Source organism: Phascolarctos cinereus, unplaced genomic scaffold (assembly GCF_003287225.1).
Source record: "Phascolarctos cinereus isolate Bilbo 61053 unplaced genomic scaffold, phaCin_HiC Scaffold_4;HRSCAF=312, whole genome shotgun sequence".
Classification (NCBI taxonomy): domain Eukaryota; kingdom Metazoa; phylum Chordata; class Mammalia; order Diprotodontia; family Phascolarctidae; genus Phascolarctos; species Phascolarctos cinereus.
Window position 1 is genome coordinate 367,183,133 of NW_027555847.1, and position 26,342 is coordinate 367,209,474.

The 26,342-nt window shown below is 37.0% G+C and overlaps 1 protein-coding gene across 3 annotated transcripts in view; it reads left to right on the forward strand.

Moving 5' to 3' along the window:
* Window positions 1-26,342, forward strand: part of CCDC68 (coiled-coil domain containing 68) — a 79,809-nt gene that overhangs the window by 32,546 nt on the left and 20,921 nt on the right. For all 3 annotated transcript variants that reach the window (XM_020994496.2, XM_020994488.2, XM_020994507.2), the window contains exons 3-7: window positions 2,192-2,278; window positions 5,556-5,699; window positions 7,918-8,043; window positions 10,931-11,059; window positions 22,991-23,073. In XM_020994496.2, the coding sequence (XP_020850155.1) occupies window positions 2,192-2,278; window positions 5,556-5,699; window positions 7,918-8,043; window positions 10,931-11,059; window positions 22,991-23,073 (569 nt within the window). The remainder of the gene's footprint in view (window positions 1-2,191; window positions 2,279-5,555; window positions 5,700-7,917; window positions 8,044-10,930; window positions 11,060-22,990; window positions 23,074-26,342) is intronic.

Sequence of the window (26,342 nt, forward strand, 5' to 3'; positions counted from 1 at the left end):
ATGTTCGTTCTTGCTATTTTGCTTTGTGCTGATTTTTAGGTACTATTGTAACTTCCTTATCATGGCACTAAATGTAGTAGTATTTGTTTTCTCACAATCACATTATTTCTATAATGAGAAAAACCAGGTCTATCAATTACAAAAGAATTTTTTTATTATTTGCAAATAATTTTTAAAAATTTTGCTGTAATTTATTATAATTTCTTTTTGTGCAAGTGGACTTAAAATACAAATAATTACAAGCAGATATTATTTTATTTTGAAAAAATTTGTTATCCTACTATCTCTAGTATATGCAGATATACTGTGTCAATTGATGCAACTTGGTCCTTTGAAATATTCTTACTTTCCAGTCCTCTGGTGTTAAATGATTTCTGTAGAAAGATTGGAGCACACGATACAGAGACTCTCATCAGTCAAACAATAAAGGGTTGAATCTGACCTATATATTGAGTCTGACCAGACTTGGAACTCTATAGCATTTAGTACTTAATTATATAATGTTTTGTATTATTTAATTTGTCTGCAAGGTAGTATAGTGGTTAAAGCACTGGGCCCAGAGTCAGGAAGGTTCATCTTCATTCAAATCTGTCCTCAGACACTTACTAGCTATGTGACTTAATCCTGTTTGCCTCAGTTTCCTCAACTGTAAAATGAGCTAGAGAAGGAAATGGCAAACCACTCCTGTATCTTTGCTGAGAAAACCCCAAGTGGGGTCACAAAGAGTTGGATACAACTGAAATGACTGAACATCAACAGCAAATTATCTCATTATTTAATTTTATCCTCTCAATTACATTTTGGGCTTTTCATAAGGATTTTGTTTTATACTACTTTTGCATTCTCTATGGTTGTTAGTAGGTACTCAATAAATATTTGTTGATTGAGTGATTGATTAAAAGAGAAAGTCCTCTCTATGGGGCTTTAAAAATAATTGTAAACTGTTGCACAGTTTGTAACTTGCTTGAGACTGAATAATGTATCGTGTCAGATTTAATAAATTCTAACAGAATTCATCAGTTTGTTTGTTTCAAATTCTCTGGCTCAGCAAAACACTCAGTCTCCCTCTTAAAGGAATCAATCTTTCTGATGTGTTATCCTACAAAAATTCTCCGTTAGTAACTGCTTTGTAATAGTCTTTGATTCTGGTTTAACTAGACATGGTCTTAAATCAAGAACTTTGTTTTTGTTTAGATTGCTGAGAATTATCCAGAGAGATTTGCAAAAAAGATGCTTATGTAGGACTTAGTCATTTTAAATATCACTACTCATATTTCTTATTTGCCATGCATATATTGGGCACCTTGACTTAGAAGCATAAGAGCAGAAAGAGGAAAGAAATAAGCACTTATGTAGCACCTCCTATTATGTGCCAAGCAGTGTGCTAAGCACTTTTAACAAATATTATCTCATTTGATCCTCACAGCATAAAAGAGAAGTCTTGAATGTAATGGAAAAAGTATGGAATTTGAAGTCAGAAAACCTGGGTTTGGGTCCTAGCTGTGTTACTTCATTACCTTTGAGAGCTTTGGGCAAGTCACTTAACCCCTTAGTATTTTCATCTGCGAAATGAAGGGATCAGACTAAATCAGTGGTTCTTAAAGTGTGGCTCATAGACACCTACAATCCCCAAGACCCTTTCAGAACATCTTGAGGTCAAAACTATTTTCATACTTACACTAAGTAATTTGATATTTGCCTATGACAATACTTCTCCCTTTTCTGATTTCTTAGCGTGAGACCAAATTTTCTTCATATACTTCAAGCAAAACAACATTATAACAGATTGAAAGCAAAAACATATATGAGAATTCAGCAGTGTTCTATTAAACCAAATGTTGAAAGATTTGCAAAAAAAAGTAAAACAATGCCACTGTTCTTATTAAATTGGGGTTGGATAATGTAGTTTTTTTAAATAAAATTTTATATAAATGTATAATGGTTTATTATTGTTATTTTAAATGAATTGATAAATTATTTTAAATTTATCAGTTTTACTTTCTAATATGGTAAATATTCATAGATATTTGAGGTGTTCAAGAATTTTTAAGAGTGTAAAGGTATCCTGAGACCAAAATATTTTAAAACCATTGAACTAAATTATCTACTTTGGGCACTAAACCTGATTAGAGAAAGGAGATCACTAAAAGCCCAATTGAACAACAATGCTGATTTTTTTTTCTTTCTGCAGATTCGAACTACACTAGAGAAGATCCGATACCAGATATTTAAAGATGACATAGGTCATAAGAACACAAATCACAAATTAGATGCAAAGGTATTGGCTTAATAAACTTTCCCATACTTCTCTGCTTTCGGAAAACAAGAAATTGCTAAAGTCACTATGATTTTATTTTGTGATTTCCTTAGGTTAACTATAAAAAGACTCCTTGGAGTTAGAGTGCTAAAGGAGACCCTGTGTGTTTGGAATGGAGAGTATTCTAGAGGTGAAGAAGGTTCTTTTTTTTTCTTTTGTTTCCCATAATGTATTATTTCTATCTTTTCTTTTTTTATTTTGTTTTTAATTTATGGAATAAAACAAGCCTTTCCATAACATAGTACAATAAAAAACATGATTGTACATGAAACTACAAATGTACTATGCACAACTTGCTATTCTTTTCAAATATACAACAAAATTATGATGTAAATTTTTTTTCTTTCCTCCCCCTGCCCTAGAGATGGCTACCATTAGACCTAAATAGGTGTGTGTGTGTGTATAGATAGATATAGATATATAGATGTATGTAAAATTATTTTATACATACTGCTATTTATCAGTTCTTTCTCTGGATGCAGATAACATCTTTCTTCAAATGTCCTTTATAGTTAATTTGGTTTTTACAATAGACAAAATAACATACTTGCTCAAAGTTATTCTTAAAACAATATTGCTCTTATTGTATACAATGTTCTCTTGGTTCTGCTCATGTTGCTTTTGCTCTTCATCATTTCATGCAGATCTTTCCATGTTTTTCTTAAATCATTGAACTCATCATTTCTTATAGCACAGTAATATTCCATCACAATCATATACTACAACTTGTTCAGCCATTCCCCAATTGATGGGCATTCCTGCAATTTCCAGTTCTATGCTACCACAAAGAGAGCTGCTAGAAGTAAAACATATTTTTCCCTAATCAGCTTTGGAAATAGACCAAGTAGAGGTATTTCAGGGTGAAAGGGTATAGGTAGTTAATAACTCTTTGGGCGTAATTCCAGATTCCTCTCCAATATGGTTGTATCATTTTACAATTCCACCAACAATGAATTAGTGTCACAATTTTTTTCACATCCTCTCCAGTATTTGTCATTTTCCCCTTCTATTATTTTGGCCAATCTAGTAGGTATGAGATGATATCTCAAGGTTGTTTTAATCTGCATTTCCCTAATCAGTAATGATTTAGAGCATTTTTATATGACAATAAATTGTTTAGATTTCTTCATTGGAAAATAGCCTGTTCATACCCTTTGACCATTTATCAATTGGGGAATGATGTGTATTCTTATGATTTGATAAAGTTCTAATTATTATTTGTGAAATTCCCTCTACATACTCATTTTTTACTCAGCATTTTCCTTTTCAGCCTCTTTTTACCCTATCCCTGTTATCTTATGTTTTCCCCTTACCCTCTTATTCCTTATTTTACTCACCTCTCTAAAATCCCTCCTTGATCTTTCCCCCCTTCTAATCTTATTCTATACAACCTTTTAAAAGTCTCTCCCCGACCCTATCCCTCAGTTTTCTAACCTCTCTAGAAGTTCAGAAGACTTCAAAACTTCTTCAGATATACACTTTGTTTCCTCTTCAACCTAAATGAGAGTAAGGTTCCAACATCACCAGCCCTCCACCACCCCCTGTTTCCTCTGTATTAGTTCTTCCTTTCACACCCTGTTCTTATGAGATAATTGCTCCTTTTTACTTTTTCCTACCCAATTTTACTTTTTAGAATGACACCGTCATACAAAACTGAGCCACAACCTTTCTTTCAAACTACCTTAGTAATGGTAATAATTTTAAGAATACTGATAACATTTTCATATATCATAAGTAAAACAGTTTAACCTTTAGCAGTGGCTTATAATTAGTTTTCAATGATTTCCTTATATTTCTTCTGGAACTTTTATATCAAATTTTCCATTGAGTTATGGTCTTTTTGCTACCTTTTCTAAGATTTCTGTATAGATAGCCATGAAAATGACTTTTCTACTCAGAATTTATTGAGTGTTTATTCTCAAGTGCAGAGTAATGTGTTAGGCACTGTGGGATAGTTGGGGAGGGGGATATAAAGAAATAAAGGACTGGATTTCTTCTTTGGAGCAGATAGAATGGCAGAACTAGAGTGAATACATTACTTAACAAGTATGTTCACACTTTTGACTTTGCAGAGCCCAGGTAATAAATGAGAGAGAACTTTTTGTGTAAGGAAGAATTGGGTCTCTAAATAAACCTAGTATGAATTGCATTAAAAAAAAAACCCAAGAGGTACAGTATTCTTGTTTATGTTAATAAGTTTCTGCCCAGGATCTTTAAATCTAACAATGAAGCTAGATCAGATCTTTTGTCTTAGGCACACAAAACTTCTGTTGTTTGTAAGAATTCTATACTGACATTGTTGTCCCTAAAGTTGTTGAATTAAGAAACCGATTAAGAGTATACATAAGGTGACTTGCATTCAGGGTACAAGGTATAAGTTACTATCTCTCTTAGCTCTATTGGTGATGTAGTACTTTTGACCTGTTGCTTAGCAAGTCATCAGGGGTGAGACATTACTAGGTCCCAAACTCACTGAGGGCAGCAGCCCCTTAAAGCTGAGTATATTCAGGTTCTGTTCCACAAATTGTTGTTGATCAAGAGATAAGTTCTAGGAACACAGCTTTTTATCCAAGAAGCTGATTCAAAGTGCGGTGCAAATACACCCAGCTACATGACCCATGAGGCAGTGTGGTATCATGGGTAAAGAGCTAGCCACAAAGTCAAGAAGACTTGGGTTTCAGTCCTAGCCGTGACTGTACTGACTTTGTGACCCTGGGTAAGTCACTTGAACCTGTGAGTCCTCCAGGACAACTCTTTAGGACTTTGAGACTCAGAAGAGTCACCGATCTATGGGGTAGGAGTTCCTCCCCCAGAGATTCCTACACCAGTGAAATTACACAGGTCAAAAAAATATGCAAACACAAGAGACATGGTTAACAGAGTTGAATCATTAATAATTAAATACTTGAATGGCTTGATGCCCAATGCAGTAGGCACATGACTTTTTTATGTCTATTAATATCATGTTAATATTTTTTCCAGTCAGAAATACTAGAACAGAACTTCATCACCTCCTTTGTTTCAGGTCTTTTGTAAGTCTATGGAAGATCCAGATACAAGAGATGAGGTCTAGAACTTGGTGTGACTATGTACTGGATTAACCTTATTTGTTCTATCTCATATGCCCTGACCTGACTTCTCTTTTCTTTGTGAAACTCAATGGGATGACTCATGTCATCAAAGGTTTTGAATTTAAACAAGAGATAAGATCATCATCTTTCACATTTCTTCATTCCAGCACTCTTGTCACACTGCTGAGGATGGGCCCGAGTCCCAGGTGGAGGCCTCTCGTTCCAGTTTTGATCTGATGATGGAGAAGATGAGAGGCAAAGACCTACAACTCCTAGAAATGAACAAAGAAAATGAAGTCTTGAAAATCAAGGTGTGGTGATTATGACTGAGTTCTGAAGTCAATAAAATGTTTAAATTCCTAGAAGTGATGCTTTCGTACTTTTGAAAATGCGCAGACAGGTCAAGGGCATTAACTGTGAGTTTCACCTAATTCTGCAGCAAGCATTACCCCAGAGAACATCATAGGATTTCTGACCAATTGCTTGACTGCATTTCAGCTCAGCTACACGTAGAATGTCTTTGGTTTTGTCATTGATGTATCCACCTATCTAGGTCTTTTATTAGGCAGGAGAATGGGGCCTAGGTTTAGTCACAAGGTATTTTTTTCCACCCATCCATCAGTCTACTTTCTACTTTCTCAGCTTTCTGTTTCCTGTTTTGTTCCATGCTAGGAGCAATGAAATTTGAGTACTTATCCCAGTTTCATCAAAAATTAGTTGAGTACCTGGGGCTAAATCTTTATCTTCCTTTAATTGAAGCATTGATTAAATGATCTCCATGTTCCCTTCCATCTCTAAAATCCCATGTTTAGTTTGGGTAGGAGAGGATTTTGGAACGTGTGTGTGTGTGTGTGTGTGTGTGTGTGTGTGTGTAAGAGAGAGAAAGAGAGGGTACTTTTCTCCCCCTCCTTCTGTTTTTGTTACATAGAGACGTACAAGTCCCAGAAAATGTGTAAACCACCAAGGTTTTTGGCAGCGCCCCAGCCTTGTGGCTGGGAACTTTGGAAGGGCAAGATCCACTGAGTGAATGTACAAGGAAAGGTAAAAGTTGCTCTGCTTATATTTAGATTAATTTACTTTTCTTTTATCTCTGGCATTGGCACCAGGTCCACAAAGGAAAATGGATAACATTGCATTTTCAAGGTGGTGTTTCATGCATTCCCAGAGGGTCTCAGAGCACAAATCCCAATTACTTTATCCCAAATACCCATCCCACTTGTACAGTGGAAAAAATTACTGGCTTTGCAGTCAGAAGACCTGGGTTCAAATCCTGTTTCTGATACTGCTTGTGTGACCTGGGGCAAGTTATTTAACCACTCTGGGCCTTGTTTTTCTACCCAATAAGATGAAGAATTTGGGTTAGTTGATCTCAGAGTTTTATTCCATGTCTAAATCTGTGGTCCTGTGACTCACTCTGAATTGATTTACGGTAACATACTGTTTATGATATTAGTAACCTAGTATGGCTTTAAGAGTTTCCACCTCTTTGAAGTAATTAGGGTAGCTAAGTGATACAATAGATAGAGCCCTGGAACTGGAGTCAGGAGGACATGAGTTCACATCCTGTCCTCAGACACTAGCTTTGTGACCCTGGGAAAATCACTTAATCTTTATTTGCCTCAGTTTCCTCATCTGTAAAATGGGGATAATAATAGCACCTAACTCCCAGGGTTATTGTGCAGATCAAATCAGGTAATAATTGTGAAGTGTTTAGCACAGTGTCTGGCACATAGTAAGCATTATTAACTATGATTATTATTATTATTTTCATCATAATCCATGATTACAACAACTGACTTGTAAGATGGAGGTTAGGAGTACAGTCTGACTTTGGAAAGAAGCTAACTAGCCAATCTCTTCTTTGAACTTGTGGCCATGATTTAATCAGTTGAGTTAATCCAGGGTCATCATTATGCATGGTCATTACCTTGTATCTCTTTCCTTATACTCTCTACACTGTTCATGAGTATGGGTACATGATAATTTGGTAGGGATGAGGGGAAGGGGATAAGGAGGCTTTAGAGGGACCAGGTAGCAACCAAAGTATCAGAGGTCTGCCTGTGACAGTCTTGGTGACAGATTCCTAAAATATGCTTGAAATTTTACACTTTAGTTCATTATCTGGAATATTCGCTACATAAAGACCCTCCACCACCTTGTAATGCTGCCATTTTAACCATTGGACAGTAAAATGACAAGGTAAGGCCATGTGGGCTTTGGTGAGGAAATGTTTGCAAAGCCATGTATAAGTACTCTGAGATTCTTTGAAGGGAGTTAAATTGTAAAGGCAAAAGTGTTAGAAGTTACATGTTTACTTGAACAGTCTGGCTGCATTGTTGGTTTTAATGAGTAAGAAGTTAATCATTTGAAATAGAATTTTTTCTTTTCAGTATGTTGATTTCTCTTGACTGTTTCTTGTGTTCCAAATGGCATGGCTACTGCCTCTTCAGTTTAGTTGCCTCCCAAATGTTTCTAGTTCAATACTTCAAAAATGTAAACATAATACAGGAATTTTTTTTTTCTTTTCAGTTGGAAGCCTCAAGAGAAGCAGGTGCTGCAGCGCTGCGCAATGTTGCCCAGAAATTATTTGACAGCTATCAGAAACGGTCTGATGAACTTAGGAAAAAGCATGAAGATGATAAAAAGTTATTACAGGTATAAAATCCCTTCTCCTATCAAAAGCCAGTCTTCTCAATCTGTCTAATTCTTCCTTAGAAAATTGAGTGTAAACAACTTAATGGCCAAAGCCACCAGTTTCTAAGTGGCTGCAGAAGCATCCTATTGAGTAGACAGGACCTTAATGGCAAAGGATGTTTGTGTGTCCTAATGGCTGGCCGTATTCTGATGCCAGCCCTGTGTCTAGATAGGCCTGTAGTCCTATGCATTCTCCTGGGCTACTACAGGCAGTGTGGTACTTTGGAAAGAGCCTTAGCTCTAGAGTCAGGGGACCTAGGTTAAAATCCCACCTCTGACTCTTAGGGGATGGGACCAGATGTCCTCTGGTCCCTTGGTGTCCCAACTCTAGGTCTGTGATATGATGATCAGGGCTGACTTGGACACAGTTATCAAGCCAGTAAGTTTTGCTTTAAGTATCTCTCCAGTTGCCTGTTGTGGTCACGCTGCCTTGGATTCACCTACTATGCTTTCTGAGAGCCTGATGGCTGATGTGTGACAACAGGTACTTAACCAGGTGAAGCTATCTTAGAAAAAGGGTTAGCTGATGGAAACTAGGTCATTGGCACAGACAAAATGTGATAAAGCTAGAAATATCAGGCAAAGTTACAGGACAGTGGGGGAGATATTTCAGGATAAGTGTGACACAGTGCAGCTAGAAGTCAGGAGACCTATGTCCTAGTCTCAGTTTTTCTACAAACTAGTGATTTAAGCAAACCAGTTTACCTTTCGGTGTCTGTTACTCATCAATGAATTTAGGAGGTTGGCCTGCACAGTCTCCGAGGTCTCTTGCAGCTCCCACACTCTTTTTAAAAATTAATTAATTTATTGTTAATATTTATTTTTCCTTTTTTTATATTAATACATATTTATGAAATAAAACATTTCCATAACACAGTAAAATAAAAAGACGGTTGTACATAAAACTGCAATTCTACTAAGCATAACTTGCTATTCCTTTCAAATATACAACAAAATTATCATGTATGTTTCTTTTTCTCTTTCTTTTTTTCTATCTTCCACCCTGCCCCCACCCCCGCCCCAGCTACCATTAGGCACAAATAGAGATATGTGTGTATGTATGTATGTATGTATGTATGTATGTATGTATGTATGTATCTATATGTGTGTATGTGTGTATGTATATATATAATTATTCTGTGCGTACTTCTATTTATCAATTCTTTCTCTGGATGTAATAGTATCTTTTTTCATATATCCTTTATAGTTAATTTGGGTATTTATAATAGTCAAAATAACTTATTCATTCAAAGTCATTCTTTTTTTTTAATATAAATTTACTTATTTTTAGTTTTCAATATTCACTTCCACAAGTTTTTGAGTTCCAAATTTCTCACCCCTCCCCCCACCCCAAGATGGCATGCATTCTGAATACCCCTTCCCCTGGTCTGCCTTCTCTTCTCTCTCTCCCCCCTCCCTTCTCTTATCCCCTTCCCCTTCTATTTTCCTGTAGAGCAGGATAGACTTCTGTACCCCATTTACAACATTCTTAAAACAATGTTGCTGTTACTGTATACAACGTTCCCTTGGTTCTGTTCTCTCCAGCTCCTATATTCTAAGATACTATGAGACATTCCTATCTCTAAAATGCTTTGGCCTTTCTGTATCTCTCAACTTCTTAAGTAAGATTGGGGTGCTGTGTGAGCCTGTGTGAGCTCTTGAAAGTTTCAATGGTATAGCATAAAATCAGGTTCATTTCTTGATTATGCCTTCTGATTTCTGAGATGTATGATATGGAATAAAACTTTCTTTTGTGAAATCTTAGTTATAATTAACTGAGATTTTAGTTTTATATCTTAAAAAAATCTATCCTCTTTTTGTATGAATGGGGCGGGGAAGGGGAGGGAGTACGCATTTATTGCACTTACTGCACTCCAGGTACTGTGCTAAGCTCTTTACAAATATTATCTCATTCAGTCTTCACAACAACCCTGGAAGATAGGTGCTATTATTATCTGCATTTTACAGTTGAGGCAACTGAGGCAAACAGAGGTTAATTAATTTGCCCAGGGTCACAGTAGTAAGTATCTGAGGCTGGGTTTTTTTGTTTTTTGGGGTTTTTTTTGGTGAGGCAATTGGGGCTAAATGACTTGCCCAGAGTCACACAGCTAGTTAAGTGTCAAGTGTCTGAGGTCAGATTTGAACTCAGGTCTTTCTGACTCCAGGGCCAGTGCTTTATCTACTGCACCACCTAGCTGCCCCCGTGAGACTGGATTTTAAATTAGGTCTTCCCAGCACTCTACCCACTGTTCTACTGCCTCAAGGCAAGGCATTCACATTACTGATTCTTACTACTCTAGTTTGCCTTAAGATTATTAGAATTTATTTTTAAGAATTGTTATTGCATAGTCCAGTTTAAAGAGCTTTAGGTTTGGAATCAGATTACCCAGGTTAAAAATCCTATCTGATGATTATCGCTTATGTCTTTGGGCCTCTTTAGGCCTCAGTTTCCTCATCTGTAAAATGAAAGGGTGATACAAAGTAGCTTCTAAGTTTCCTCCAGGCTCTAAATCTGTGATCTATTGATCCTTTCATCCCATATCTCCTTGTAAGGTACTATGTATTTGCTTATGCAGTTATTCTTATATCGTTTGTGTATCAGTTCTGGCACTTGATAAATATTTTTCTTCCATCCATTCTTGAAAGAAACTGCATTTTTCAATGTTTTCAAGCTACTTTTAAAGGAAACTGATTTTTAAAAACTGTTACATGTTTTTGCAATCCCTTTCCTCTCTCTTTTGGTTAAATAAAAAATTATACAAGAAAAACTGATAGTTTGTGCATAGAAATGGACAAGTTGTTTAGAAATGCATATTCTTACCTTGACAACTGTGTTTTCCAACCACAGGTGAGCAACCTTGAAAAAGGACAGAAATTCAAACAACATGTAGAAAGTTTGAAGCAAGTAACTGAGAGACTTGAAGGAAAGCACAGCCAGATCACAGAACTGGAAAACCTCGTACAGAGAATGGAAGAGGTAAGCTCAGCAAGGCTAGAAGCTCAGCAAGGTGAACTGGTTTGTTAAGTAAACAAAGCCTTCAGCAGAACACTGAAACAATTAAAAAATAACTCATAATACGGAAAATGAAAACTTTTACCTGGTTAGTTTGATTTCATCAGCTGAAGGAATCATAATGAAATGAACCCCTGCTTCAGTGCAGTCATTTTTCATAGAAATGCAACACTGTAATGTCTGCAGACCTTTTGAAACCACACACAAAAAAAGATCTGAAATTATGTGTTGTGGTCTACTTGTTTGTGTTTAGAAAATCAGGATTTTAAAACAGAACCTTTGAGATATAAAAGTTACATTCCCTCCGCACTCTCCTTTGCAGATGTCGGGGACAGTGGCTACTGAACACTCCATATATTATCAGGTTTTTTTTTTTTTGTTATGTTGGTTAGTTTTACTGAGATGTTTGTCTTTTCCTTTTTCTTCCTCATTATAGGAAGAAGAGGGAGGTAGATGGAGTAGGTAATTTAGGTGATGTAAAAACAAAAAATAATTTTAAATAATTTTAAAAAAAAGAAAAGGAAAAAAGGAGAGTCAAATGAGGGTTAATTTGTGTACTTAATGGTACTATGAACAATTCTTTGAGTAGGACAGAAAAAAGACATCTGTGAAACCATGACTTTCTACTACATACATCTTGATTTTGAAAAAAATAATTATCATCTTTTATTTTTAAATCACTTATATTTCCCTATATCCCCATCTCTGAGGGTTATCCCTTGTGGCAAAGAGTTTTTGGTGAAAAGAAGAAAAAGTAAGAACAAAATTTAGCAAAACAAATCAACAGATCAAAAAAAAATATGACATTATATATTCCAGTACCTTCCCTCTCTTGATTATTTCCAGTTTGTTTTGTATATACTTATTTCTGTAGTTATTTGCATATCATCTCCTCCCATTGAACTGTGAGTGCCTATTTTTTGCTTTTCTTTGTGTCTCCAGCACTTAGCACAGTGTCTGACACTTAGTAAACACTTAATGAATGTTTCTTGACTGACCATGGACTGCCACCTCTTTAAATTAGTTGGGTGTAGGTAGGGAGTGTCTTCTCATATCTCTTCTTTTGGAGACAAACTTGTGGCTGTCCAGATCCTCAAGTGCAGCCCTTTGACTAAGTCCAAGTTTGACAGAACAAATCCTTTTATTAAGGGGATTTGTTATGGGAAGTTTGGATTCAGTCAAAGGCCACACTTGAGGACCTAGAGGGCCACAGGTGGCCTCTAGGCTGCAGGTTCCCCACCTCTGGTATGGACATTTTAGTCATGTTATTTGCATACTTCCAAATGGCTTTCCAGAATGGTTGTACCAATTCGCAGTTCCACCAACAATGCGATACTGTGCCTGACTTTTTATGACCCCTGCACTTTGGCAATGTCAACAGGGCTTACATTGCTTTTCCAGCAATTGTGATGAATATGTGTTGTTATGCAGCCTCCCCTAGGACCCAGACCATAGATTTGTAAGATGGCTGGTTGGGTTGAGATATATCACGTGGCCACAGAAGCATCAAATTCATTAAAAGGATCAAATCGATAAGCTTAGCCTCATTGTTGTTGAGTCGTTTTTCAGGCATGTCCAACTCTTTGTGACCCCATATGGGGTTGTCTTGGCAAAGATACTGAAATCTGCCATTTCCTTCTCCAGCTCATTTTACCGATGAGGAAACTGAGGTAAGCAGGGTTAAGTGACCTGCCCAGGGTCACATAGCTAGTAAATGTCTGAGCCCAGGAAGATGAACCTTCCTGACTGCAAGCCTGGCACTCTATCCACTGTGCCATCTCACTGCTCATGAGATAACGAGTACAGGGGCCATATTAGAGAAGCAGTCCCTATGGATGCTGAGGTCCTGTTTATACTGATGACATTGTTCTGGTTGCATCAGACCCCAACAATAACGATATCTATAGCCATGTCTATATTCTGAGATAAGCCAGAGTTCTCTTGCTGTGTTACTTTGGAATTATGGGGCTTAAAATAGATTATCTAGTTTTCTTTACCAATAGTAACTATGCATTGTTTTGTATATTCTGTCTTTGTTGAAAGCTATAATATTTAGCTTTATAATTTGTAGTATTAGAGTATTTAATGTTAACATTATGTAACAATAGTAATAACTAGCATTCATATTTAAGTATATATTAAGTACTTTATTATTATTATTATTAAAATTAGGTATATATTTACCTTAAGGTTTGCAGAGCACTTGATTTCCTCACTTAATTCTCACAACAGCCTGGGAGATAGGTGCTATCATTATCCCCATTTTACAGATGAAAAAACTAGGACAGATGGAAGTTTAAGCAACTTGCTTAGGGTCACACAGCTAGTGTCTAAAGCCAGATTTGACCTTAAGCCTTCCTGACTCCAAATTCAGCACTCTATCCACTATGCCACCTATCTGCCTCTGCAACTTCAAGCTAATATTGTATGAAGAATGTTTAGTATTATTTGATGGAAGATATTTTTGGTGCGGAATTAGTCTGGCTAATAGAAATGCTTGATTAACTAATTTCCATTTTAAATAGTTAAGTTAGAAGCTTTCCTCAATTGGAGATTTCAGTACTTCAAGTAATTTTATTTTTAAATTATTTTTTAAACATTTTTTCTTTTTAAATTTTGAGTTACAGATTCTCTCCCTCCTACCTACCCCTCCTTTCACTTATTGAGAAGGTAAACAATATATCAATTATACATCTGAAATAGTGAAAAATATATTTCCATATTAAAAAAATAAATAAAGTGAGAAAATTGTACTTCAATTTTTACTCAGAGCAGTTCTTTCTGTGGAGGTGGGTAGCATTTTTTTCCATCATGAGTCCTTTGGAATTTTGTTGGAATCACTGAATTGAGCAGAGTAGCTAAGTCTTTCACAATTGATCATCATCACAACATTGCTGTTATTATGCACAATGATCTCCCAGTTCTTCTTACTTCAGTTTGCATCAGTTCATATAGGTCTTGCCATGTGTTTTCTGAAACCACCTTCTTTGTCATTTCTTATAGCCCAATAGCACTTCATAATCATATGCCACAATTTGTTTAGTCATTCTCCAACTGATGGGCATTCCCTCAATTTCCAATTCTTTGCCACCACAAAAAAGCTGTTTTAAATATTTTTGTACATACAGGTCCTTTTCCTTTTCCTTTGATCTCTTTGGGGTACAGACCTAGTAGTGGTATTGCTGAATCAAATGGTATGCACAGTTTTATATCTTTTGGGGCATAGTTCCAAATTGTTCTTCAGAATGGTTAGACCAGTTCACTACTCTGCCAACAGTTAATTAATGTACCTATTTTCCCTCATCCCTTCAAGCATTTGTCATTTCTGGTAGGTATGAGGTGGTATCTGAGAGTTGTTTTAATTTGCCTTTCTCTAATCAATTTTGACTCAGAACATTTTTATATAACTTATCTAGATAACTTTGATTTCTTTTTCTGAAAATTTCCTGTTCATATTTTTTGACCATTTATCAACTGGGGACTGGCTGTTATTTTTATAAATTTGACTCAGTTCCTCACATATTTGAGAAATGAAGCCTTTATCAGAAAAACTTGCTTAAAATTTTTTGATATTACTTCATTATCCTTTTATTATATATAATATATATTATGTATATAATGTACATTGTATATTATCATATATCTTATTATATATTATATCATCTATATGTTATGTATCATATATATTTTATTATTTCACATCCCTGATTCTTCAAGTAACTTTAATGGTGTCCATGTTGGGTACTCTTTTTTTTGAGACAGATCACAGCCTCTCTCTAACTTAGTGGATGTTCTTTGAGAGTTGCTGTGATCAAAGCATTCGTTACTCTACAGCTGTCAGAACGAGCACCTCCCTTCAGATCCCACCTCTGACACTTGTTACTTGTGTGACCCTGGCCTCCCTGAGCCTATTTCCTGATCCAGAAAATAAGGGGATTAGACTGGATGGTCTCTGAAGCCCAACCAGCTCTACATATAAAAAGCCTTCTGGGGGAACTTAGCAAGGCTATCCTCAGACACCAAGGTATTCAGTCCATCATTGGGGCCATATTTGAAGCCTTCCATGTTGGTGGGACTCATCAGAGATTTTGCTTCACGGGCCTGACTTTCTAGACCTAAAGTTCTGTATCTATCTTCCTCTTCATTTAATTCTCTGTAGGCAGGTGCAAGAAGCTCCATGTGCTTTAGGGTAGGGGTGAGTAGGAATCCCAAAGCCCAGTCATACTAGGCACAGACCACATTTTCACAATGCTATAGTTGGGAAGGATGTCCTGCTGGAGGATGATTAATTTTCTATTTATTTGAATGAATTTCTGCTATGGTAAATAGCTGTTAGTAGTGTGACATTTGGTAATGAACATATTACTTAAAAGCATCACCATCTGTCCAACTTTAATCAACAGTGCAGTGAGAATAAATTCTGCTAATACAGTGATAAGCAAGCAAAAGGTCCAGAAAGGGGATTTAATATGGGCATACGTTTGCTTTGCAGTTAGTGCATTTCTATAATGTTTTTTCATTAGTTTCCTGGTGTCAACTATAGACTAGCCACCATGTTTGGCTTTTTCATATTTTAGGGCCAGAAGGAGCCCTACAGCTCATCTAGTCCAACTCCTTCATTTTAAAGATGAGGAAACTGAGGCCCAGAGAAGGGAAATTCTTTTTTCTCAAATTTGCGGAGATGATTTTCTCCAAGTTACCGAGTAGCAAAGCTAAGATGAAAACTCTGGTCTCCTGACTTTCTGCTGTGTCTCTCAGACACAGTGTAGAAAACTTCACCTAAAATGCTGGAAGGATTCTAATATTTATTATTTTAATGATTAAATTGTGGAACCAGCTCCACCTCACCCTTTTTTGGACTGGAGCTAGGATTTCTTCAGTGTAGGGAGCTCCTCCAGAGGAACGTAGGCGGATGGCATTTCTACAGCAACGTGTTGTCTTAGAGAGTTTCCTGGAGGCTGTTGATTGGTTAGTTGTTGTCCTTCATTCTCAGAGAGAACCAAGATGGCATCATTAAGTTACAGTCAATTATGTTACAGAGTCAAGTTACAGTGTGTCTGACTCTGGCTGATCAGCCAATATGAGCTCAAAATGGTCGGCCACAGGTCGGGCGCAGATAGCCCATGTGAGCATTTGGGGTGGATTCTCTAAATTTGTGCATCTCTTGATGCATTTCTTTTAAGCTATTTCAATCCTGCTTTGCTTATAGAGCACAGCACCTTCTCTCTTGAGGGCACACCGTGCTGAGTGGTTTTGTGTCAGTGTCTCCCATGTCATTTAATCCATTCCAAAGTTCTTCAGAGAAACCTTCAGAGGGTCCTTGTATCGCTTCTTCTGACCACCATGAGAACACTTGCCCCATGTGAGTTCTCCATAGAATTGTCTTTTTGGCAAGTGTACATTTTGCATTCTAACAATGTGGCCAGCCCATCAAAGTTGCTTTCTCTGCAATAGAGTTTGAATGCTTGGCAGTTTAGTTCGAGAAAAGATCTCAGTGTCTGATATCTTGTCCTGCCAGGTGATCTTCACAATCTTCCTAAGACAATTCAAATGGAAGTCATTCAGTTTCCTGGCATGGTGCTGGTGTACTATTCAGGCTTCACAGGCATACCGTAGACCTTCAATTTGGTAGTCAGTCTAACACCTCTTCTCTCCTTCAGAGCCTCCCAAATACTGAGTTAGCTCTGGCAGTGCCTGCATCAACCTCACTGTCAATGTGTACGTCCCTGGAAAGTATACTGTCAAAGTGAACTTATCCACAGTATTTAAAACTTCTCCATTTGCTGTAACTGATGGTTCCATGTATGGATGGTGTGGTGCTGGCTAGTGAAGCACCTTTGTTTTCTTGGTGGTGTTAGGCCAAAATTAGCACAAGCAGCAGAGAATCAATCCATACTTTGTTGCATCTCAGCTTCAGAGGCTGCACTGACTGTACAATCATCTGTAAACAAAAAATCATGCACCAGCACTCCCTCCATTTTAGTTCTGGCTTGTAGCCTTTTCAAGTTGAATAATTTACCATCAATGCAGTAGCTAACCTTGATGCTCTGTCCATCTTCATTGAAGGAGTTTGACCACATGGCTGAAAGTATCACACTAAAAAGGATGGGAGCAAGCACATAGCCTTATTTCAGTCTGTTGGTGACTGGGAAAGCATGAGAGCATCATCCATTATCCAGAACCCAGACAAGCATGCTGTCATGAAATTGATGTAGAATACTGATCAACTTCTCTGGGCAACCAAATTTTGACATAATTTTCCATAAGCCCTCATGACTGACAGTATTAAAGGCCTTGGTCAGATCTACAAACTTGTATACAGACCTCTGTTCTGCTCCTGGCATTTCTCTTGGAGTTGTCAGGCAGCAAATACCATATCGACCACTCCTTGGCCCTTTCTGAAGCCACACTGGCTCTCGGGCAGATGGCCATCTTCCAGGTGAATGACCAGCCTATTAAGGAGGACTGTGGCAAGAATCTTGCCAGGAATGACTAAGAGAGAGACTCCGATGTGATTGTCACAGGACAATCTATTTCCTTTACCTTTATAGAGATGGACAGTGGAGGTGTCCTTGAACCCCTGGGGGATAACATCTTTTTGCCATATAACCCAGACAATTTCAGTCAGTTTTTGTATGAGCAATGGACCCCCTACCTTGTAAATCTCAGCTGGAATAGAATCAGCACCAAATGTCTTACCACAGGAGAATGCCTAGTGGCATTCAAAACTTCTTTCTCAGTTGGAAATTTGTCCAGAAAGGGATTGACTTCAACCTGAGGTAAATGGTCAGTGGCTTCAGCGTTGATTGGTGATGATCTGTTGAGAGCACTATGGAAGTGTTCAGCCCATCTCTGCGGGAGCATGTCCTTATCATTAATCAATGTGGCTCCATCAGCACTGAGTAGTTGAGATGCATTATATGTCCTGGATCACTGAGAGGTTGAATGATTGTCCATGGTCACCCAGATAGCAGGTATCAGAGGAATGGGCTTCTGACTCCAGGGCCATTTCTGTATCTCCTATGCTGCTCTCTAGCCCCTTTGATCCATCCCTAAGAAGTATTAGAGGAGAGCCAGAACGTAGATGAAGATAAAGGTGGGGATGGTGGAGCTAGGAAAAGAGCTGAAATCTCCCTCATCCTCGCCTGCCCAGAAGGTGGTGCTGTGGGCCACCTTTGACTTTCAAGAGTAACTTTGTCTAAATAAGACAGCGGACTGGAGAATACAGTGTACCCTGGGACTTTCGGCTTGCCAGAGTGGAAACATTTAAAGGTGAGGCAAACCCCAAATGTATAGTCAAGGTCACTGCTAGACCTTGGACTCTGATTATCGAGCTAATTCTTAGTAATTGAGGGGGGTTGCCCAAGTAGGGTCCTGAGGTTAACTGGGAAGAATATACATGCCAAAAAATCATTTCCATGACACTAAAATTTAAATATATACACAATACATATATACACACATGTATACACACATGCATGTATATGCATACATGTATATATACACATACCGATTTTAAATCTAAATGCATGTAATTTAAATTTAAATAATTTAATTTACATATTTAATATATAATATAAATTTTAGTGTATATACAGTATATACACATACATACATATACATATATAATAAACACATATACACATATGTGGGTAGTTGGATAGTGCAGTGGATAGGGTGCTGGTCCTGGAGTCATCAACCCATCTTCCTTAGTTGAAATCCAGCCTCAGACACATACTGCCTGTGTGACCCTGGGCAAGTCACTTCACCCTGTTTGCCTCAGTTTCCTCATTTGTAAAATGATCTGGAGAATGAAGTGGAAAACCACTCCAGTATTTCTGCCAAGAAAACCTCAAATGAGATCACAAAGAGTCAGACAAGACTGAAGCAAATTAATAACAACAAAATACACATATGTATGTAGTATGTATATGTATATTATTCTATATAATATATATGGAACATATATGGATTTAGTTTACATAAGTTGTATGTATTATTATATGTATATATTAGTATATATAATATACTAACATGCAACATGTGTATGTTGTACACATGCATAATATGAATATATATTTATGTATATATAATGTGTATACACACATATGTGTTTACCTTTGCAATATACATATATTATAGAAAGGGACTTTTCTTTAGCATGAATATTCGTCCCAGTTGACCTCAGGACGCTATTGGGTATAGATTATGTATATATTATACATGTACATATATTACGCATATATTATTATGTATGTTATTGTGGGTTGATATATAATACATTAATATATAATAATGTTTCTATATACAATAATATATACCATTATATGTGTATATATTTTATACACATGTTGATATGCAATCTATGTAATATGTAGATATATAGTTGATGCATATATATTATACACACATACATGTACATATTACATACAAATTAATATACAGTATATAATATATGCATGTGTATGTATGTGAGAGTACATATACACATACAAATACACATCCCTTCCCATTATGCTTTGAATACAATATTGAATTTGAGGGGCATATTGTATACATTTTTAAATGGAATTTGTAGATTATAGGCGCTTTAGATGCTGGATTATGTTCATACACACACACACACATTTGGATTAGGACTAGTTCTGTGATTCTATTGGCATAGAAAACTCCCTGGTGAGGACCCTTGCTCTACTTATGCCAGTGAGCACCTTCTTCATCTTAAGAGAGCTGCCTATGACACTGAGAAGTGACTAATCCAGGGTCTATATAGTCAGTATGTGTAAGAGGCGAGACTTGATCCCAGGTCTTCCTGACCTCCAGACCAGTTCTCTACTCCACCCACTGCTTTTCCTTCCTGTGTCTACGTGCATATTTATGTGCGTTTATTAGTCTCTGAAGTACCATCAAGCTCTTGAGCTATAATACTTGATAAGTATATTTTATATAGACAGTGGTAGGTCTAGCACTATAAAGAAACTTGAAAAAGTTCCATATGGCCACATTGGGAGAACATTAGTGTTTTAAAAGATTGGTTTTGAGGTTAAGGAACCGCTTGGGATCATTAAATGCACTCCAAAGTTTCCCAGATACAATTCAGCTCTCTTTTCTTCTACCTATTCAATTCTGGGCCCAGCTCATTGTTTGTAAAAGATTATAGGTTACATGTGAGTCATGTAATTATATAATTGTGTGCAAATATATATGTATATATACATATATATACACATATACATACACACATACACACACACACACATATGGATTGTGTGTATATGACTAATCAGCATTCCCCAATAGCTAAGTGGCGAAAGAATATTAAGAGACAGATCTGAAAAGCATAATTGTGAATTATTAACAAACATTAGGAGAGTAGGTTCCAAATCACTAATGATAAGAGAAACACACATCAAAGCAGCCTGAGGTTTCACCTCACACTCGACAAACTGGCAAGGATGACAAAATATGCTATATAACAAGTTAATTTTAAACAGCCTGTCTTCACCATTTGTCCCAAAAAGATACCACTTAAAGTATTACGAGTTAAAAATGATATTCCCTCTTGTGCTACCCATGGCTCTGTTTATACCAATGCTGTCACCTCCCTGTGTCTTGTTTTGTTTCCTTTTACCATTCAACAGACAGTAGTCTGATTCGATAGTCTGACATTCCAAGTTCCATAATAAACATGACCATTAAAACCTAACTAGGATGGATTGGGTTTTTGGTTTATTGAGGTTTTTTGTTTGTTTTTAACACCAAGGCTGTAATTTGGTTTCTTTAGAGCCTGGAACTGGTTAATATTTAAGCTATGGTACTTCCCCCCCCCTTTTGATGTTCTGTGTATATTTTCTCCTATATGGGGTTCTTAAAAATAATTTTTTATCTTTGAGGAAACTGACTACTGTGATTCAGTCATTCATTCAGTCAACAAGCATTTATTAAACACTTACTATGTTCTATGCACTGTGCTAAGCATTCGGAATACAAATACAAGCAAAAAAGACAGTCCCTGCCTTCAAAGAGCTTATATTTTAAATTCCAAATGATTGTACCAGTTCACAGCTCCATCAGAATGCATTAGTGGGCCTGACTTTCCACAAATCCTCTAACATTGACTATTCCTTTCTGTTGTCATCTTTGCCGATTTGAGCATGAGGTGAAACCTCAGGTTTCTTTTGATTAGCACTTCTCTTATTATTACTGATCTGGAACATTCTTTCATATGGTTGTTCATAATTTGCACACTGTTCATATCCATTGCTCCCTCTTCTATTGGAGGATGTCTTTCCATCATATATATTTCAGTTAGTTATATGTGTATGTATATATGTATGTGTACGTATGTATATCTTCAATATTTATAAAATCTTTATTAGAGATATTTGATATACTTTTCCTCATTGACCACTTCCCTAGATATATTGTCCTAGATGTGATAATTTTATTTGTGTAAAAGCTGTTCATTTTGTGTAATATTTTATCTTCTGTAATTACCTCTACTCTTAGTTTGGTTATGAATTCATCCCCTACCTGTGGCTGTGAAAGGTACATCACTTGCGTTGCTTATTTTTTTATGGTGAGATCTTTAATGTACAGATATCCATTTTGAATTTATTGTGGAATATGGTTTAAGTTGCCAGTCTAAGCCTAATTTCTGATAGGCTATGTTCCTTTTCCCAGAAGTTTTTTTTTATCAGATAAGGAATTCTTCCTAGGAAATTATGCTTTTAGGTTTATAGAATCCTGGGTTCATTTATTTCTGATTCTTGCCTAGTCTTTTTCACACATCTGCTTTTCTGCTTTTTAGCCAATAACCCAAATGCTTTTTTTGTATTTAATGCTTTATGATATAGCTTGAGGTCTAGAAGTGTGCTGTTCACCCTTCAATTCTTTTTTTTTTGTTGTTGTTCTTCATTATTTCTCTTTATATTCTAACTCTTTTGTTTCTCCATACATTTTTCTGCATGATCTTAATGCATGAATGAGATTCCTTTTTGGAGGGAAACTTCTAAGACCATGTTTTGTTCTGCCAAATTGAATGCCTTTTTATAATAAATAAATATTAAAGAGAGGAATCTCATATAATCTAAAGGTTTTAGTCAATTGTGTAACTATAAAACTGTGGCCAGCTATGGAAAATAATTTATGAAAGCCTGCCTATTCCTTTATCATACTTTCACAAAGGATACCCTCAGTGTGTGTAAATCATTCTTGTAAAGATTCTGTAAAAAATTTTAAAAGTAGGCAAATAGTTCCATATTTATTAATCTTTCCTTGATTACCTGTTGAACACAAGCTATGGATTCCTTTGGCATCTTCTGTTCCCTGAGGTGTGTTGTAAAATGATCCTTTAATGTTTTCAAAATTATGTTGTCTCCAACATGGATTTCCTGGGTATACTTTGTCTGATCTGGTCCGACTACTATTCTTTTTTTTTTTTTTTGGCAGTTGGGGTTAAGTGACTTGCCCAGGGTCACCTAGCTAGTAAGTGTCAAGTGTTTGGTCTGAGGTCAGATTTGAATTCAGGTCCTCCTGACTTCAGGGCCAGTGCTCTATCCACTGTGCCACCTAGCTGCCCCCAGCTACTATTCTTGCTTTTGTTGTCTTAGGTCCTATTTCAACTTCCTCCTATTGCAACACATCAGAGGCTGAGGGAGCAGAGTCCAAAGGGGGTGGTTCCACTGTCATTGATGATGAAGATCATTACAGACAAATCTGTTCTATTTTCCATTCATTTGTTTTCTGCCAATATCTTTGATAAGTGGCCATAGCATGATATGACTTTAAAGAGCCATATATCTTTATTACTGTCATTGTTGACATAATCAAGAAATGTGTTTTATAAGCAGTAAAAAAAGAATATCTCAAAAATGCATCTTCTTTTTTCCTTAGGAAAAGAAATTATTGCTGGAAAGAAAAGCATCTTTGCAAATGAAATTGGAGCAGCTCAGACTGAACTCTAAAAATGCTAAGAGGTTTGCAAATCATTTCTCTTAAATGACTTCCTTAAAACCCTACCATCTCCCATGGTAAATGGGAAGAGGGCATTATTTGCAAAGGATGAGCATTTCATAAAGAGCAGTGGGTTTGGGATGGGTGATAATGAATTCAGGTTTGGATATATTTAATTAAAGATGACTCTGGTACCTCCAGTTTGAAATGTCCAAAAGATAACTGATGATGAAGACTTGAAACTCAGGTGAGAGCCTGGATTTGGATATCTAGACCTGACTCATCTCCTTAGAGATAATAATTAAACTTAAGGGAATTGATGAAGTCACCAAGAAAGAGTATAGAGAGAGGAGAGAAGAGGGCCAAGGACATAGTATTGGGGATCACCCATATTTGGGGGGCTGATATGGATGATAAGCCAGCAAAAGAGACTGAGAAGGAGCTCTCAGCTTGGTAGGAGACCAGCGAAGATAAAGCATCCAGGAGGATATGGGTGATTGACAGTGTCAAATGCAGCAGATAGATACAAAAGGATGGAGATTTAGAAAAAAAAAACTGTTAGATTTAGCGACTAAGAGCTCATTGGTATCTTTTGAGAGAAAAGTTTTATTTGAGTGATGATACTGCAAGCACTGAATGAGAGAATGATCTCGTTTTTGTTTTTAAGATGAGGGAAACGTCGGCATGTTTGAAGGTAATAGGGAAAGACAAAGACATAGGCAGCAACTAGAGAGAGAGCGAATGACTGAGAAGGAAGTCTGGAAAAGGTGGGAGGGATATATAGTGTGAGGTGTTGTCAAGGAAGTCCAATCATTATTGCATCTTCTTCATTGTCATTTCCATTAAAAACTGATGGTGCCAGGGACCATGGTAAGAACTTTTTTGGGGATCTTCAGTAGCTATGGTGCTTAGCACAGTGCTTGGCACATAGTAGGACTGACATTTAAGGAGGTGTGGGCTTCAGCACCCACAGAAGCAATTAGTTTCTAGATTGCATCTCCAGAAGGATTGCTCCCCTGGACAATGACTTTGGGAGCCAGACTGCAATGAGAACTAGTGGTCTGGGAAGGGGGGCTGCTCTTCTTGGGGCTCTTTACATCTCTGTAGGTGGAAGTTGGTCCTCAGTTGGTAATTGATGTTAGTGAAGATGGCAACCCCCTTTCTCCACAGTGGATGTTTTTCTTGATGATAATCATGAGGCCTTAAATGGAAGCAGAGCTCATGGCTGGGGGGGATGATGGAGGAAAATGCTGCCATTCCCAGGGCTTTTGAGTCCAGGCCATTTCCTCTGGGATCTGAAGGGTGGTGGTGGTGGTGGTGGTGGTTTGACCCAGCTATCTTCTGTTTCTCTTTGAGGACACCTTGTTGCTTCAAGTAGACAGGCTTGTCTGTCCCATTGGAGGCCGTTGGTGTGGTGGCGGGCTTCTTTCTTCATGAGGCTTGATCCCTGGGTGATGGCTGCTGGGGTTAGGATGGAAGTGGATTATGTTTAAGTTTAATTTTGCCATCAGAACCAGTGTTTCAATAGCGTTTGAACAGAGCTTATACTGTTAACCATTTTTTTTTCTAAAAACAACTGAAGTGTTCACAGTATTTATAACTAAATCTAATGTCACTTTTACGAGGTTTTATGGGCTTCATTGTGGTGTTCAAATGCTTCATGTTTCCAGTAAGATGTTTGAACAGCCAGCTATTTCTACAGAATGTAGGTATCACTGATTGTTGTAACTGTATTTTTTTAAACTATATATATGAATAAAGTTGGAAACATTGCTTTTCAAAATGATAAGGAAAAAAACTCTCATTGCTGAGGTTCCATTATGCTGTTCTAAACATAGATTTAGTCAGATTCAATACGGCATTTTAAAATTTCATATGCATATCAATTTCTAGTATCTTGTAGGAAAACACCAACTCTAATCAAGGATCCTATGATCCTAGGACCATTTTTAGGGCTAGATGGCACCTATTACATCAGAAGAAATTGACTAATTAGATTTTGCTAGTTGTAAAGGGCTTTGTCAATAACTCAGCAGAAATGTCTGTTTGTTGCTCTAGGGAACATATGCAAATTTAGGGAAAGAAACTTCTTTTCTTTCTTTTTTTCTTTTTGGTGAGGCGATTGGGGTTAAGTGACTTGCCCAGGGTCACACAGCTTGTAAGTGTCAAGTATCTGAGGCTGGATTTGAACTCAAGTCTGCCTTACTCCAAGGTCAGAACTCTATCCACTGTGCCACCTAGCAGCCCCAAGAATCTTCTAAAGTCAAGGTCAGGTCCCTGTTTTGGAAGAAATATGTAAGGATTTACCTGGGGGCAGCAAAGCATGCCATAATGTATATCCCTGGGAGTATTAACCTGTGACATGTGATTTGGGGTCACTGGATTCCACCTCATGTAATCTTTCCTTTTTCCATTCCTTTAGTCATATTACCTCTCCTTCTTCTTTTTGGCCTTTTTACTATTTTTATTATACAATAATTTTCCTTCCTACATAACCTATAACTTATTCAGATGGATCTGTGGTATCATCAATTTGGGAGTTCCCTCCAAAGATGCAGGTTTTAGTCCATCCATAGGCACCCATCCTTTGTGGAACTTTTGTCCACATTCTCCCAGAAGTTCACTACAAGGTATTAGAGGACTTCCTCTAACTTAAAGACTCCCAAATGATTATCCCGAGACAATTAAGAACATACAAGAACATAAGAAATATATATCATCTCAGTCAGACCTACAGTTAATCTATTCCATTCAGTCAATATTCTGTCATATGAAGTGATATTTTTATAGATGAGTGATTGTCATCATGGTGAGCTGACAAGGTTGGTCATTCCTTAGCAATCACTAGTAAACTGTTGAGGGAAGGCTTCCTTTTTATTTCTCTACGGTAAATCCTGCCAAAATGCTTCTAGTCGGTACCGAGGATGGCAGTCAGAACCTTGCAAAATTTTTATATGCAGTTTTTCTCCCAATCACTCCCCACCTTCCAGTTTTCCAGTATTTGCTATGCGTTCGGGGGACAGAAGGGAAAACATTCCATGTATTGGCCTTTGGCAATTCTACCAGCATTAACTTTTTACATTTTACAAATCTAAACACAGAGCTTTGAATTCAGTCCAGAAGTGGTTTGAGGCAGTTTCTAAGGGCATATTAGGTCAGACTGGTGCATAAACAACTCCTATAGTTTTTTGTTTTTTGTTTTTTCATCTGGAAAATGTACAGGTCACAGCACTGTCCACAAGAAAAAGCCCTCATCTACTTTGTATTTATCTTTGGTACATAATGATGTGCC